This window comes from Megascapheus bottae, chromosome 8 (assembly GCF_031878675.1).
Source record: "Megascapheus bottae isolate mThoBot1 chromosome 8, mThoBot2.hap1, whole genome shotgun sequence".
Classification (NCBI taxonomy): domain Eukaryota; kingdom Metazoa; phylum Chordata; class Mammalia; order Rodentia; family Geomyidae; genus Megascapheus; species Megascapheus bottae.
Genome location: NC_143516.1, coordinates 13,672,616 through 13,689,200, shown reverse-complemented (window position 1 = coordinate 13,689,200; position 16,585 = coordinate 13,672,616). Strand labels below are relative to the sequence as shown.

Sequence of the window (16,585 nt, the reverse complement as noted above, 5' to 3'; positions counted from 1 at the left end):
TTGTATACTCTATAGTTGAAATATCAACTATGTAGGGTATATTGTTTGAAAAAACAAACTTACAAACAGAATGAAAAAGTAATTACCTCTTCCTCAAGTCTGCCATCTCTCAAGGTAGGCGGTATCCCTGGGTGTTTGGCCATTAACAGTTCCATCAAGTTATGTGTAGCATGAAGTCTCTACCAATACACAAAAGGTGAAACTTATGAACAGTGCAGTGGACTCAGAACAAAATATGGCACAAGGAACATTAATCCCACACGAAAATCATATCACCAAATGCTTTGCCTCTGTATTGATTACTTGGGACATGCTGAGCCTAAAGTTTGCAAAGGGAATGGCTGGAATTGAAGACTTCAGAGGAATAGAGAAAAAAGCCTCTATTTTATATTTCTGTTACATTTTCCCAACTCTCTATGATCCCACATATTTCTCCAAATACCTACTGTATTGTACGTGATCGTGTAAGTCAGTCTACTCCGCTGAGTTAAGTAAGCATGGGTGGCTCACACTGATAATCCTAGTAACTCAGGAGGCTGAGGTCTGAGGAATATGATTCAAAGCCAACTTGGAAAAGGAAAAACCTGTGAGAGTCTTATGTCTAAAACACCACTCAGAAAAAGCTGGAAGCAGTGCTTGGCTCAAGTGGTAGACCACTAGCCTTGGGCAAAAGAAACTCAGGGACAATGAACAAGCCCAAGGACTGGCCAAAAAAAAAAAAAAAAAAAGTCAACCAACCCAAACTTGCCAAGATGAATAAAGCAGCCTCTACATTCCACGAGACTAAAAGATCACTGGATAAGCCTTTTCTTGGTTATATTGCCGAGTGCAACTTATTTTCTTTTACTTTTGTTAAAAATCATGTGAACACTGTTATGCTCAAATGTGAAAGTGACAAAACTAGCACATTCTTTGAATCACAAATAACTATAGCTATATTTCTGATGTAAACTGTAGATTTACTTCATTAGACTTCTGGCTCAAACTCATTTGAGCAGATGGAATAGTAATTCTCAAACTTTACTATACACATTAGTGTTTTTTTGGGTGCTTAGTAAAAAGAATAAAACCCAGGCTACAAGGCAGTGATCATGTCTCAATCTATTAATCAGCCTTTATTGTCGTTAACATTCAGAAAAATTACTTTGTAGAAAACAAACAGAATACAAAACTGAATCACATTAGCTATTACTCACCTGAAGTGAATCAGTTTTGAGTTTTTCCTTGTGCTCCTCGGATGAGCGCAATACTTCCCTGTACAACTCTGCTGCTAAGGCATGCTCACCTAAAAGATTACAGGTGTTTGAAGCACATGAATAATAACTCCCCATTATCATCTATCTATCATCTAAGATGCCCTAGGATATAACTCTATTTTGAGGAGATGGGTGTTGAGGGTTAAGATAAAGCCAGGGCCATGCACAAGATAGGCAAGCAATTTACCCCTGGCCTACTGCCCCATTCTTTTTGAAGAAAAGGGATTTGGCTTAGTTGTCTCAGTTTAAAGATAAAGAACCTGATTATAGTTCCTTTTTGTAATTTTACTGAACCTACCATTGTTTATTGTACATTTTCAAATTACAGATAGTTATAAAAATATATTTAAGATATTTTAAAATTTATACTAAAACATAAAGTTTCTGATGTGGATTCTCATAATATTTTTAGCACTAGTTTGCTAGTACTCCATGCACAGAGACCAGGCAGTACACTGGCAATGCAGTGGCAAACATCTGGAAAGAGCAGTGGGTGTTTCCGTAACGCATCACCGGAGTCTACTACACGCTATCAATGCTGGGCTGAAAGTATCTGGAAATGATCAGCTTAGGAACTTTTCTTTCCCCACCTAATTTCACTGCAGGGAAAGAGAACAATAAATCTGCAACAGAGACAAAGGAGAGACCAAGAATGGAAATTCATTCACTGTCAAAGCTGTTGAATTATAATTACCTACAATGAAATGTGGATTGAAATTTTAAAATCAAGATGGAAAGGTGAAATTTAGTTTTCTTATTATGACAATCTATAACTACTCTATCAATCACATTTCAGAAAATTGTCTAAGTTTCCAACCCACTGCAGATGACATAATAAAGTTTATAAATGTCTGTTTTATAAAGCAGTCACAGTATAATAAAAAATACTTGATTGGAAATCAATGATTCAGAGTACATTCTGTGACTTCCTAGCAGTAATCTTTGTTTTAGTGTGTGTGTGTGTGTGTGTGTGTGTGTGAGACAGGCGGGGGGGGGGGGGGGGGGAAGGAGAGGACTGGCAGCTGGACTCTGGGCCTGGGCACTGTCCCTGAGTTCTTCAGCTCAAGGATACTGCCCTAACCCTTGAGCCACAGCCCCACTTCCCCATTTTCTAGTGATTAATTGAAGATAAAGTCTCCTAGTCTTTAGTGCATGAGCTAGCTACTCAGCCTTCTGAGTAGCTAGGATTACAGGCGCGAGCCACTGTGCTCAGCTCATAAACTTCAAATTTCTATATGTCAACATATAACTGTTTTTCTAATGTTCACTTGGTGGCTGTTGTTCATATGCAAAGACTGAGATTGGCATTGTCAAGACAAATCTTTATTTCTACCTAATTTTACTTAATTATCCACACACATTTCCCACACTGGAGAAGTATGGACAAAGCGCAAGGAGCAGGAAAGTTTTGTGATGCTGTGAACCACCGTTCTCTACTTCAATAACAGATAGGACTGGGTGAGCACATTTGTGTTAGATGATGCTGATTTGGACTATGATCAGCCTTCTTCAAAACCACTCTGCAGAATCAGAGCTATGAAGCAATCACCTTCTACCTTTAATGATGTGGATGCCCGCTAAGCCATTGAGGGCGCACACTAGTTGTCGATGTGCTTCTTCACACTCGGTTCCGCATTTCTTCTGCAAAGATGTCAGTAGCTCCTCCATTGTCATGGTGCTGAAAGTAAAGGAAAACTATTTACGTCTGGAAAGAAAATCCATAAGTGGGAATGCTGTACTGTACAAAATAAACAGCACAGGATCTTTTATTTGTGTGTGTGCCAGTACTGGGGCTTGAACTGAGGGTCTTGGTGCAGTTCCTAGCTTTTTTGCTCAAGGCTGGCATTCCACCACTTGAGCCACAACTCCACTTCTCACATTTTTTTTCCTCCTAATTGTCTACAATCTAGGCAAAAACCTAGTCTTCTTGATAACTTTTAGGGAACTTCAATTCTTCTTTTAATACCAAGTTTCAAAAGTAGGCCAGCCTAATTCATTAAAAAAAATTCTAAGATAACAGTATTATGGACAAATGTTCCATAAGGCTTTTGGAAAGCAAAGCCAAAAGATGGCTAACATAATTATAAAGAAAATCTTTAGAGGTCATCTAATTCCCTGAGATAAGAATTAAGACGTACAACAAAAGCTTTTCATTCTAAAGCACAGCTAATAAAAACTTTTCAAAATCAAAAAGGCAATAAAATTCACCACAATAAACTTAAGACAACAGTACTAACTATAAAGGATTATGTTCAGAGCTGGAATGTGGCCTAGTGGTAGAGTGCTTGTCTAGCATGCATGAAGCCCTGGGTTAGATTCTATATACATAGAAAAAGCTGGAAGTGGTGCTATAGCTCAAGTGGTAGAGTGCTAGTCTTGAGCAAAAGTGCTCAGGGACAGTGGCCGGGCCTTGAGTTCAAGCCCCAGGACTGGCAAGGACAGAAACAAAGATGTTGAAAACAAAAATAATTTTGATATGTCTTCCACAAAAGAGATTTCATACAAAAATTAAAACGTATCACTATAACAACGAACACTCAGATATGTCTCTGAGTAGAGCTATATGCTTTAACTTTGTCTATTTACCATGATCTTTCAAGCGTACAGGGTAAGGACATGGTACAAAACCTTTTCTGGAGAGGCAAGAACTCCCCGCGAACAGCCTGTGGGTGACAGCAGGCCTGTCTCAGCCTCAGCAGTGGATACAGGATGGATGTGACAGTCCTCCGGTCCAGGCTGCTGAGCTTCAGAGCCCAGTCAGAAATCTTCCTGAGTTTCACCACTGCATCCTGGCAGCACACCTCATGCTGACGGTGGTAGAAATGTCTCTCCACTGGGGAAAAGTGGAGCCAGTGGGTTTCCTCAGTCTGAGGAGGTATCTGGATCTGTAATGAAGGGTTTGGAAATAAAAAGATTGCTTTCACTTGGCAACTCCCCTTTTTCCCCAATTTTCTTTCTTCTTATAATAGCCTTAATAAAATTTAGCATACTGACTTGATCAATCACATCTTTCTTTGCAGACCTCCACAGTATCTTGGCAATAAAACTGTATAGGAGCTGAGGGTTTTTCTTGCAGTAAGGGCGATAGAGAAGTCGAACCCACCAATGTCTAATGCAGTAAGGTTCAATGCCAAGGAAAACCACAAGGCCAAAGAGATCTGAAAAGATAAAACAGCCACAGCATACTGAGAATAACTTTCTGTACTTCTTTGCTATCATTTTGACTAAATACTTTCACAGATATAATGAACACAGTACTCTCTATAAACTAAAATGCAGACTTAGTATCTTTAATCTGAAATTTAATCTTAATGCAGTTTACATTTATTAAGAATCTATTCTGCTCTACATTTTTCCTAAATACTGAAATGGAAAGTTTATAGAACAGTTAAACTAAACTTGCAACTTACGGAAAATTCTGAAGTTGCTTCTAGAGAAAACCAGGAAAAAGTAGTTCAGTATGCTTCACTAAGAGATACTAAGAAACAGCACACACCAGGGCCAGGAGTTTAGCCGAGTGATAGAGTGCTTGCCTAGCATGCACAAAGACGGGTTCAATTCCTTGGCACCCCATACATAGAAAAAAGCCAGAAGTGGTTCTGTGGCTCAAGTGGTAGAGCTTTAGCCTTGGGAAAGCCGATGGACAGTGCTCAGGCCCTGAGCTCAAGACAGGACTGGCAAAAAAAAAAAAAAAAAGAGATAGCACACATCAGCTGGGTGCTGGTGGCTCATGCCTATGATCCTAGCTACTTAGAAGGCTGAGATATGAGGATGGTGGTCTGAAGCCAGCCCAGGGAAGGAAAGTCTGTGAGAAACTTGTCACCAATTAAGGACCAGAAAACTGGAAGCCAAGTTGTAGTTCAAGTAGTAGAGTGCTAGCCTTCAGCACAAAGAGGTTCAGGGACAACGCCCAAGCCCTCAGTTCAAGCTCTAGGCCCATCAAAAACACAACAACAATCCCCCCCCCCCCCCCGCAAAAATAAAAAAAAAAAAACAAAAACCCCAAACCAAAATTCAAATATCATACACCAATGCAAGACTTACTGGACTAGACAAAAAAATTTCTAATCACATACGGAGAATCACTGATGACATTTTCTGAGCTAGTCTTCCTCATGACCTTTAGTTTAGTAATTTTACATCTAAAAAACATATAGAAAAGATTTCCTCATAACAACAACATATAGCATAAAAATGACTCAAAAATAAAGTATGGTATTCTGTCAGAAACAGTATTATTTTCCTTTTCCGTTCTGGCAAATATCCTGTGATTGGTTTTACAGCATGGTGCTCTCCACATATTTTCTTGATTGAACACCCTCAATTTTATATTCCATTTTCTTCCACTCAATATATCCAAGGCAATTTTCCATACGTAATTATTTGTGCTGAGTTTCTTAACATAAAGAAAACTGTTGATATACTCCCCTAAATTACGCATACAATTGGGCTGAAACATAAAATATTTTTATAGAAAGTGTACTTTTTGGCTTTTTTTCAGTACTGGGGTTCACTCAAGATGCATATGCTAAGCAGATGCTCTACCACAAACCACAATCCCCACCTACATGAGTTTTATCTTTAAAGTGTAATTGTCACTATTAAAATTTTACAAAGTTTGAAAAAAGGTATTTTTTCAGGCAACCTGGAGCACGAGTAATTTTAAGGCATTTTTACTCTGGAGATAGATTCACAGATGTACACATATGCCAAAACTTGTCAAATTTCACATTTTAAGTAGTTACAATTATTATATGGCAGTTATACCTATAAGAAGCTCAAACAGCTCAATGATGCTAGAAAAAACGAAAACAAAAAAACAAAAAAAACAGTGTTCAGTAATTCTGTAGTGGTGACAAGTGCCCAAAAGTCTTGCCGACATATGTGAAATAAACTACCCAGGAAGTGAGTATTCATTTGAATATATAAATGCTAGCTCTACTGTAATGACTCAAGTTTGTAATTCTAGCTACTCACAAGGCTGAGGATTATGGTTCAAAACCACCCTGGGCAGAAAATATCTGAGATTCTAGCTTCAAAAACACTAGCAAAAAAACTGGCCTGGAGGTGTGGCTCATGTGGTAGAGATGCTAGTCAAGCAAACAAGAGGAGCAAGCCCAGTAGTGACAGGAAAAAAAAAAAAAAGACAAGAAAAAGGCAAGTGCTTGAAACTATTAGGCATGGATTTACAAATACACATTCACATGAATAAGGGCTTTGGTAAGAATTTAACATATAGTAATACACACACACACACACACACACACACACACACACACACACACATAGAGAGAGAGAGAGAGAAAGAAAGAGAGAATTTCCTTCAGAATAATAGGCTCTTGAAATACATTCCATATGTACAGAAGTTCTACATTACCTTCTAGTCCTCGCTGTACTGGAGTGCCGCTGACGCACCACCGATTAATCCCAGTTAAGCGCTGAGCCATTTCGGCAGCCTGATGAGAAAGAAATAAGACATCTAAGTTATCCAAGCACTGCCAGCTCACAGCTTTAATCTTAGCTACATAGAAGGCTGAGAATTGAAGAAGCATAATCTGAGGCCAGTCCAAGCAGCAAAGTTGGTGAAACATTACCTTTTATTTTCCAAATTATCTTTAAGTAGTTGTAAAAAGGGGTTTCAGATCAGATTATAAGTATAATGCACCTTGATTGATATCATCCCCATCTCTCACTACCTCCCCACCGACTGGTACTATGTTTTAAGAAGTAAGCCGGGCGCAGTGGCTCACACATGTAATGGTAGCTACTCAGGAGGCTGAGATTTGAGGATCAAGGTTCAAAGCCAGCCCAGGCACAAAAGGACTTGAGACTCTTATTTCCAATTAACCTCTAGAAAATGGGAAGTGGGGTTTAGCTCAAGGGTACAGCACTAGCCTTGAGCTGAAGAGCTCAGGGACAACGCCCAAGTGGAGTTCAAGCCCCATGACCCACCAAAAAAAAAAAAAAAAAAAAAAGTTAAAAAGTCACTGGAAGCAGGCAAAAGTCAACCAGAGATTTACTCAATGCAAACAGTCTATAAATCTCTATACTTTCAATGAGAAATCGTATCCTGCTTTATTTAGTAGTTGCCACATTAATTGATGAATATCACATTCAGCATTCCCATTACAGAGCTCTCACCACTGCCATGTTCCACTCTGAAATAACAAAGCAGTTCAAACAAAGTGAAAAATCTCCTTGCACCACTAAAACATTTCCAACACCACTTCATACTAATGTAAACCTATGCTAGTAGATTTAAATCATAAGTTCAGCTCATGTTATAGACTGGACAAAGAAGGTTAAATCATTTTGTTTTCTTTTTTTTTTTTTGCCAGACCTGGGCTTGAGCTCAGGGCCTGATCCCTGTCCTTGGACTTTCTCAAGGCTAGCACTCTACCACTTGAGCCTCGGCACCATTTCTGGCTTTTGTCTATGTATGTGGTACCAAGGAATCGAACCCGGGTCTTCGTGCATGCTAGGCAAGCACTTTAACCACTAGGCCAAACTCCCGGCCCAATCATTTTGTTTTCATCTGTTACCATTATATCTCTCAGAGAGAATAAACTACTCACATCAACCTTTGTCAAAAACTACCAGAGCCTACATGGTGAGCTTTCCAGTGTTTCCAGTGAGCAGTTCTTTTAGAAGTCCCTAAATAGCTGGACGCTGGTGGCTCACACCTGTAATCCTACCTATTCAGAAGGCTAAGATCTGAGGATGGCAGTTCAAAGCCAACCATGGCATTGAATTTCATGAGACTCTTAGCTCCAATTAACTACCAGAAGACAGGAAGTAGGGCTGTGGCTCAAGGGGTAGGGTGGTAGCCTTGAGCTGAAGAGCTCAGGGACAGTGCCCAGGCGCAGAGTTCAAGTCCCATGACCAACCAAAACCAAAACCAAAACCAAAACCAAAACCCAAAAGTCCTTCAATAGTTTCCTTTGATCTGCATCACACACATACTGACATATTTATCCAAGAGCATGTGAGCACCAAATCCAGAGCAATGATCTACAGGTATCAAAATCTAATGGGGCTATTAAATTCACAGCTTAAGAAAAAAGGAAATGTGATGTTTCACAATAAGCTAACATCGATAGTGTGAGAAAACCAGTCTCCAATGATTAAATTGTTGATATTTCCTCTTTCTTCCCCATTCTGATATTTTTAAGACTCTAACCTTTACTGTCGGACACTCAACCATCTGAGCTTCATCGAGGCAGATCCTCCACCATTCCACAGCAACTAGAGGGCTGGGAATGGCCATATAGCGCTTCTGGTTCCTTAGACGACGCCCATCCTCACTATTGCTATGTGGGATATCGACGTAGTTCAGTTCGGAACGGAGGACATCATAAGTAATGATAACTATGTCCTGTTCTGCCAAAAAATGAGGCTGTAAGAAGCCATCTTTCTTCACTCCTTGATACACCTAGAAGTAACAGCACCAACAGAGTTATTACAGACAGTCTTGTCAAAGACAAACACTCATTTATACCCTCACTGAGTCCTTCATATTGGTGTAGGACACCATATACACTATGAGTCTTTAGACACCTGTCTAGAGAAAGACTTGCTTTAATGTGAGAGACACATAACAAGATTAGGGCCGAGAGTTTGGCCTTGTGGTAGAGTGCTTGCCTAGCATGTATGAAGACCAGGTTCAATTCCTTGGTACCACATACATACAAAAAAAGCTGGAAGTGGTGCTGTGGCTCAAGTGTCAGGCCGCTAGCCTTGAGAAAGCCCATGGATAGTGCTCAGGCCCTGAAGCCCCATGACTGGCAAAAACAAAAACAAAAAACAAACAAAAAACAAGATTATTCTGAAAGGTCCTGTTATAAAAGTAAATCAGATGGCATCATGGTGGAAAGACCAATTCCATGCCTGAGGGGAATTCAGGATTTAAATGTGAGATATGTCTGGAAGAATACAGGCATTCCAGAGGTGGGATAAAAGGAAAATGAGGACAGGTGGATGGACTTTACAGCTGGGTCAGAGCACAATGGCATGCACAAGTAGCATAAGGGTTATCATTCAAGAAATAATGTGCATGTTTAAGGTCTTGTGCTAAAGCATTATCTTTAGAATTCAATAATTCTGTTAGTGGTCATTATTTTTATCCTTGATATAAGAAGTAACAAGGACTTGCCCCAAACTTTAAGAACTAAGATTCAAGTTCCAGTTCGGGACAGAGTCCCTCCCTGACAACAGCTGTGTTTTATTACTGTATTTCCTATGACTATGATACTGGCAGAAATTATAAAAGTCTGCAACAATAATAGCTAGGAGAGAAAAAAGAACAAAGGCAGTAAACAGTAACACTGACTACTTAGTGGGCCAGCATTTCTATCAAATCATCTAATTTTCACAGTAAATCTGTGACAGGATATTCTTCATCAATCTGAGCCCAGGTATGGCACACATAATACGTGCTAAATAAATATGTCCTGAGTAAATTTTTATTTCTCTAATGAGGTTGCTAGCATTTGAAAGAAAAAAAATCTCAAGCTCAGCTGTGAGAAGTCAAGAGAACAGCTAAATTATACAATGTTGCCTTTGGCTGGTTTTCTCTTTGAAAGAACCAGCAATAACCAGTTCTTTCCCATTGACATGTTCAAGAATGGTTGAAAAAGTTGTTATATCTATCTACTTTCAACCATCTGAAATCAGAAAAGAATCCATTCTACTGCTCAACTTATTAATTTTAATTTTCCCTTCAGGCTCTGATTTAATGTTAGTATTCTATCAGTAATTTAATTTGGGTGGATGATAAAACAAAAAGGACATTAAATTATAATAACTCCTGAAGAAGCAGAATTTTTCCATGTTTCTACCCTTCTTTAATCCCCCAATGACTTTACCAAGACTCGAAGAGATGAGGACTTGACATGACGGTTGATCTCATCTACCCACTGGTGACAGATGGAACTTGGAGAGATGATCAGAGTGGCTCTTGTTGATACTGGTTCCATTGCAACAAGGCAGTGGGGGCAATAGAATGGTTTAATCTTCAGATTCTTCTCTTCATAGTTGACACACTTGGCATGTTGCCAGAGATGGCACTTTAGGCACTGAACTCGAGGTTTGCAGTCTACCTGGCCAACTTCACCACATATGCACTCAAAGCGATAATCAGAGGTATTGCAGGGAGTCTCAGGAGGAGAATGTGGCACCTGATCACCAGCAGCATTCTGAGACTGAGCATGGTCCTTTGATTCCTGCTCTTGTTTGACTTCAGATACACATGCACTCCCAGACATAGTACCATCAGTGATCCCAGAGTCATTTGTGCCTGGACAGTGACCTTGCGAGTCAGGAGTGCTAGCAGGCTGGCTTTTCCCTTTGTTTGTGGGTGGCTTTCTCCTTGGTCTACTACGACTTCTCCTAGCCTTGTAATAATAGTAGTAAGGGTCATCATCGTCATCCGAAGTGTTGGAGGGCAAGTATTCAGAATCTGTGTCCTTGGTCCCTAAGTTTCTGGAATCTTTCTGAATTCTCCTTAGGCTTCCTATTACCTATGGAAAAAATCATATTTAATTCACTTTTATTAATATAGTTGTATTTCTGAAACTCAATTCCCAACTTTATGTACATGCCTTATAAAAACTCCTCTAAGCTACTCTGTTCCCTTTTCTCTTAGGAGACTCACTCCTGACAGAAATCTTCTAACCTATCCTCTGTTATAACTCTCTCATCTGCAGAGAAGATTCTATTCCATACAAGTATTATCTGGAGAGCGGAGAGATTAGAAAGAAAAAGGAAGCTATTGACATTTTGGTACTAACTTGTTACTGACTTATAGTCTACTTAAATCAATGCAAGAGTACAAGATTATACTACAGCAATACATAAGCTAAAGCACTAACAAAAGTACTAAAAAATAAAAAGCAAGTTAGTTTACTATGAACTATGACCCCTTCCTTTTCTATCCATGTGCCTTTGGCCTTTCATTCAATTGTATCTTGAATAATCAAGAGGCTGCAGACACAAACATGAGCAGTATTTGATTCCTGGTCACAATATATCTCAGAAGAATATTAAGTAAAAGGATGCTCCAGGAAAGTCTAACAGGAACACACAGTACAGGTGGAAGATAGGGAACAGAAATAGTTTTTAACAAATGGACAGCACCCAGGCTGAGTTCAAGCCCTATGACCCACAAAAGAAAGAAAAAAGAAGTAGAGCACTAAATGAGTGAAAAACAAGTGGTAATTATAATAATATGCAAAAATTTTATAAGCACTAACATTGGGAAAATGAGAATTTTTATATGAAAGGTTAGAAATGCATATTATGTAAATTTAAGGGTATTCTTAATATTTCTAAAATGTAGATGCAACTTCTTAACTGTTACCAGCACATGATGAGATTAAGGACATTACCTGAAACTCAATAATGTTTAAATTAATTTTATAATTCACCAAATGGAGGAGGCCTAGTTATGGCCATATACTTTTCAATCAGCCTAAAATTAAATTTCCCCTGGATTTTATATTTAGAAAGTAGAAAGCGGCCATTTCCACATGTACTTTTCTTAATAAGAATTAAAAAAATTCAGTCTGTAAGAACTGAAGTGTTATGGGAGGGTGTTGTCAACTTATTCTAGGAGATATCACATGTAGGTTAGAGTAGTTGGCGAGTGCTCTCATACCTGCTTTTTTGTTTTATCACATATATCCTCTTCTTTATAGTTTTTCCCCAATGTAAAAGTCCCAGAGAAGCCATGGCCTTTGATCTGTTTCACAAGACCTTCAAAAATTAAGCATTTCAGCATCCGTTTCAGAAGACTTCTGTTCCGCTGCACATCATATCTATACATAGAACTGAGGTACTTGTAGATGGAAAGGATAGAAACACCTTTTTTCCCACTCATTTCTTTCACAGCTGTCAGGATCATCACACGTGTTGCTAAATGCAAAAGGGTAGGCCAATTCAGTCAAAAATGATTACGATGAAATTGAACTAAAACTCAGTTAAGCTTAACTTGCACTGAGGATTGGTTAAGAAAAAATAATTAAAATATTTATTGAAGTATACTACAATTTGAAGAATAGGTGAGAAAATATATATCAACATATTAATTAATAAAAGAAAGGCCTCAGAATTATCCTTAGTATATGCTACTATGATTAGTGAGAGCAAATATAAAGTTAAAGAAATTAAAGTCAATAGACCCAACAAGAAGTGCTTGTGTCAAGTCAACAAAAAATGATTAAAGTTATTATGAATTGCAGTTAAGTATATTTATTCAAAGAATAAACTGTGAGAAATATGATTCATAAGAATCACAAGACATCTCTAAGGACTGATAAATAACCAGAAGGATTACTGTAAGGAGGTATTTCCTTTAAAGGTGTCATACTTACGAGGACAATGAACTTTTTCTTTAGGCTCTAGTTCTACAGTCTGTACTTTTGTCTCTTTTGCCTTTCCTCCAAAACAAGTTGATGGGATGAAATAATTGACCACTTCTCCCTAATATAACAACATTCCATAGTCACATATTTGCTTCAGAACTGTTTTTTATTAACATTAATTATCCTTTCACTAAGCCAATACCAAAGTTTTATATAATATGAAAGAAAAGGTCTATTATGCCTTCCCCATATAAAAACTTTATTTTTATTTCAGAGCTCACAACTAAATTTGCCCTCTGAAATTTTTATCTTAAATTATCTACATGTTGTGTGGAATTGCCCACATTAACTTTTAAGACATATTTTGAAAGAGTTAACAAATTGAGTTTATAACAATATTGAAAATAAGTTGGAGTTAACATAAGTAAGCATGTATTAAGTCTCAGAGAGAGGTTATTAATATTTAAAACAACATATTGAGCTTTTTTAACAAAAGAAATATTGTTTTCTCTCTTATTACTCAGATCTGAATGGCTAATTTTGCAAATGGGATCACAATGCCACATTACAAATAACTAAGGCTGTGTATGTAAGGTGGGCCCTGAAGGGAATCAACGTTAATCCCTGTTCAGTGGTTTCATTTGGGCTGACTTCAGATTCTATGACTAGAACATATGATCTACTACGACATTTGCCCCAGTGAAGTTACTGTTTTGTCAGATCTAAAATTTCTATTTGTAAACACAACTATGTATTTCAGGATGGAAAGCTAGGAGCTTGTTTGATTCAAACAATCTATTTAAGTTACCTGTCCTTATTAACACAGGCTTAAATTTAAAGTCTAAGACTTGTACTAGAGATTTGTAAAACTTTGAAAAATAGTTCTTAAGAAAAATAGCGGTGAGCTGGGTACTGGTGCTCACATCTTGAATCCTAGCTAATCAGCTGAGATCTGAGGACTATGGTTTGAAGCCAGTCTGGGCAGGAAAGTCTGTGAGTCTTAACTCCACTTAGCTAACCCAAAACTGGAAGTAGAGAGGTGGCTCAAAGTAGCAGAGTCTTGAGGAAAACAAGAAAGCTCAGGGACATTGCTCAGCCCCTGAATTCAAACAAATAACCACCACTACCACCACAACAGAAGTAGTAACATAAAATAAACGTTAGCAGTGGTGACCAAATAGATGAAGTGAACAGAACTTTTGTAAAGGGGCTTCTCCTCTACCAATTAGTTGGAAGGTGGGAGGTGATTGCATATTCCCTTCCTCCATAGCCAATATCATCAGAGTAAAATCTTCTAGGTTGTAAAAATCCCATTCTGTGGGAAGCTAACCATCCATTCACACAGACCATCAGCCAGAGCGAACAGAAAGTGATGGCTTGTGTGCCAAGCAAATGTTCATGACACGATGCTTTCTGAGAACATATGTGCCCTGCTTCCCTAAACACCACAGTACTGCTCCCTACCTCAGGAAGAGTGAGAGCATCTTGTTTGACATCTTGTCGAGTATGTGTTAGGATCAGAGCCAAAACCTCCACTGTCTTTCCAAGACCCATTTCATCTGCTAAGATTCCACCAAGCACCTGGGGCCCAGAATGCGGGTACTCACGAATGATGCTAAAGAAAAACAAACAGGAGTATATGAAATGTTATACTGTTCCTAAAAAGAAAGAAAATGAACTGCATGAAAGACTAAGTTTATTGAAACTGTTATCTTAGAATGAAACAACTGCAATCTGATCATCAACAATTGCTTGAGTGGACAATTAAAGTCTTCAGAAACAAAAATAGATTGGCAAATATTTGTGTCATTTTATTCCTCTTTGACACATGAAAAAAATGTGAATCTTAAAAGAATCTTTATAAATCTGTGAAAAAAACTAACATGGAGAAAGACATCAAATTGCCTGTAATCCTATCTACTCAGGAGGCTGAGATTTGAGGATCAGGGTTCAAAGCCAGTCCAGGCACGAAGGTCTATGAGACTCTTATCTCCAATTAACCATCTGAAAACCAGAAGGCACTGTGGCTCAAGTAGTAGAGCACTAGCCTTGAGCTGAAGAGCTCAGGGACAGCGCTCTGGCCCGGAGTTCAAGCCCCAGCACCAACAAAAGAAAAAACAATGGCTTAACAACTCCTAAAACTCCTCTGTAAAACAAATTGTCAAGTTTAATTATAAAAGTATAAAAACTGGCCAACTAACATGACATTTTTTTACTATAGATAAAAATTTGTCTGTAAATTTTGATAACTAAACTCCTTATGTCCTTAGGATGCTTTTATTTACTGAAAAACAAATACTTTTATTTCCTGAAAAACAAGTGCTAAATAGTTCTAAGTCTGTCCTAGCCATGTGTTTAGTAAGAGTAGTTTACTATTCTTTTTCAAGAGACTAGCAAAATTAAGACCAAAAGTTATAATGCCATATAGGTTTTCATTATTATACTTTTCACATTAATGACAAATAAAATTTTGCCTTACCAGCCTGTGTATGGATTATAGTAGAGTTTCTGCCCCTCAGATGTAACAATTTCTCGCCATAAACAATGTAGGGAATTTTCTAAAGCAAAATATAACCATAACAATAAAATTTTACATGTTTTCTGTCAAATAGTCACATTAACGATTCCTGGGATTTTGATTCATAGCCTTAAGAATATGGGAAAATGCATACCATTGACTTAACACATGGGTAACCAGCTAAGAATCCCTTCAAATTTTTTCTTCTTATATGGTCTAAAACAATAGATCTAGCTAACATTGAGCTGAGACCAATAACACTTTAAACAAATACCTTAGATTCCAATCAGGGCCAAACTTGGCAAACTTTTGGATTTAAGAGAAGACAGTTTTGCTCACAGAAACTTCCATTCTATCCTCTCTTTGAGGTGCTTTGTTTAATGATTATTCTGTGCCCCTTTCTCCCCTGCCCATTGCCATCTCCTCATGTGACCCTCTAACCCATGTGCCTTTCTCCTAGCATTGTATACTTGCCACCAGCAGGTGTGCTTCTGAGATGCTCTTGCTGAAGCATCCAGTTGACAGCATCTCTCTGGTAGGGTCTCAACACAGGAGTCAATGCAGGATGTTGGACATCCACTTGGATGGGCTGTGTCTCTTGTTTATGTGTTTGCTTCACAAAGTGATAGAGTTCATCAATATCCTGGCCCTCAGGTTCGCTGTCCTCATCTTCCTCATCTTCCAGTGTATCTGCACAATTGACAACAATGTACCATGTACAGCCACAAGCAATTCGCAACTTTGGGGTATTGATTGCTCAGTGTTTCATGACTGGAAATTCCTATCCACCCTCTCCCATTCCTCCCAAAAAATCCACTATCTGCTCAACTACTACTGGCTTTCAATTGCTATCATGTTTCAATGTTTGGACTTTTTTTTTCAATTTTTCTTAAGCTGGAATTAATGTTCTCTGTGTTCACACAATGCTGTGTACTTCAATTTAGTAGACCACAGTAATCTATTTGGTATCATAATCATTTGCCCACTGAGGGCAAGCTTAGAGAAGCTGACATACAGCTTGCCTTTGTGGGTATTAATAATCACCCAGGGAAGTGAAAGATAATTTCACTTTTATATACCATCACAGAAACTTATATGCGTGTGTGTGTGTGTGTATTAGTTGCCTGAAATGGGATCTAGATATTTAGTCAGACTGGCTTACAATTTGTAATCCTCCTGCCTTAGCCTCCTACACACCAAGATTCACAGGCACTATGTCCATCCAGGTAATTGTTCATATTTATTTCTTCAATCAAAAAAAAAGAAAGGAAAAAAAAAGAAAAAAAGACAGGGTTCTGGCAGGCTTCAGGCAACATTGGTAGTAAAAAATGAGTCCTTAACTAATAATTTTGTAAGAATATTAAAAATCTCATATCTATAATCTGCTTAAGCTGATTCTTTATTAAAAACATCATTCTCAAAGGGACGAAGTGAACTATTTCTGAACTTCT

The 16,585-nt window shown here is 38.2% G+C and overlaps 1 protein-coding gene across 2 annotated transcripts in view; it reads right to left on the bottom strand.

Moving 5' to 3' along the window:
* Shprh (SNF2 histone linker PHD RING helicase) overlaps positions 1-16,585 on the bottom strand; it is a 55,310-nt gene that overhangs the window by 25,575 nt on the left and 13,150 nt on the right. For both annotated transcript variants that reach the window (XM_090338000.1, XM_090337999.1), the window contains exons 4-16: positions 15,609-15,824; positions 15,096-15,174; positions 14,081-14,231; positions 12,626-12,734; positions 11,911-12,167; positions 10,121-10,774; positions 8,437-8,688; positions 6,634-6,712; positions 4,251-4,414; positions 3,885-4,141; positions 2,813-2,934; positions 1,197-1,285; positions 87-179 (exon numbers count right to left, since the gene is read on the bottom strand). In XM_090338000.1, the coding sequence (XP_090194126.1) occupies positions 87-179; positions 1,197-1,285; positions 2,813-2,934; positions 3,885-4,141; positions 4,251-4,414; positions 6,634-6,712; positions 8,437-8,688; positions 10,121-10,774; positions 11,911-12,167; positions 12,626-12,734; positions 14,081-14,231; positions 15,096-15,174; positions 15,609-15,824 (2,522 nt within the window). The remainder of the gene's footprint in view (positions 1-86; positions 180-1,196; positions 1,286-2,812; positions 2,935-3,884; positions 4,142-4,250; positions 4,415-6,633; positions 6,713-8,436; positions 8,689-10,120; positions 10,775-11,910; positions 12,168-12,625; positions 12,735-14,080; positions 14,232-15,095; positions 15,175-15,608; positions 15,825-16,585) is intronic.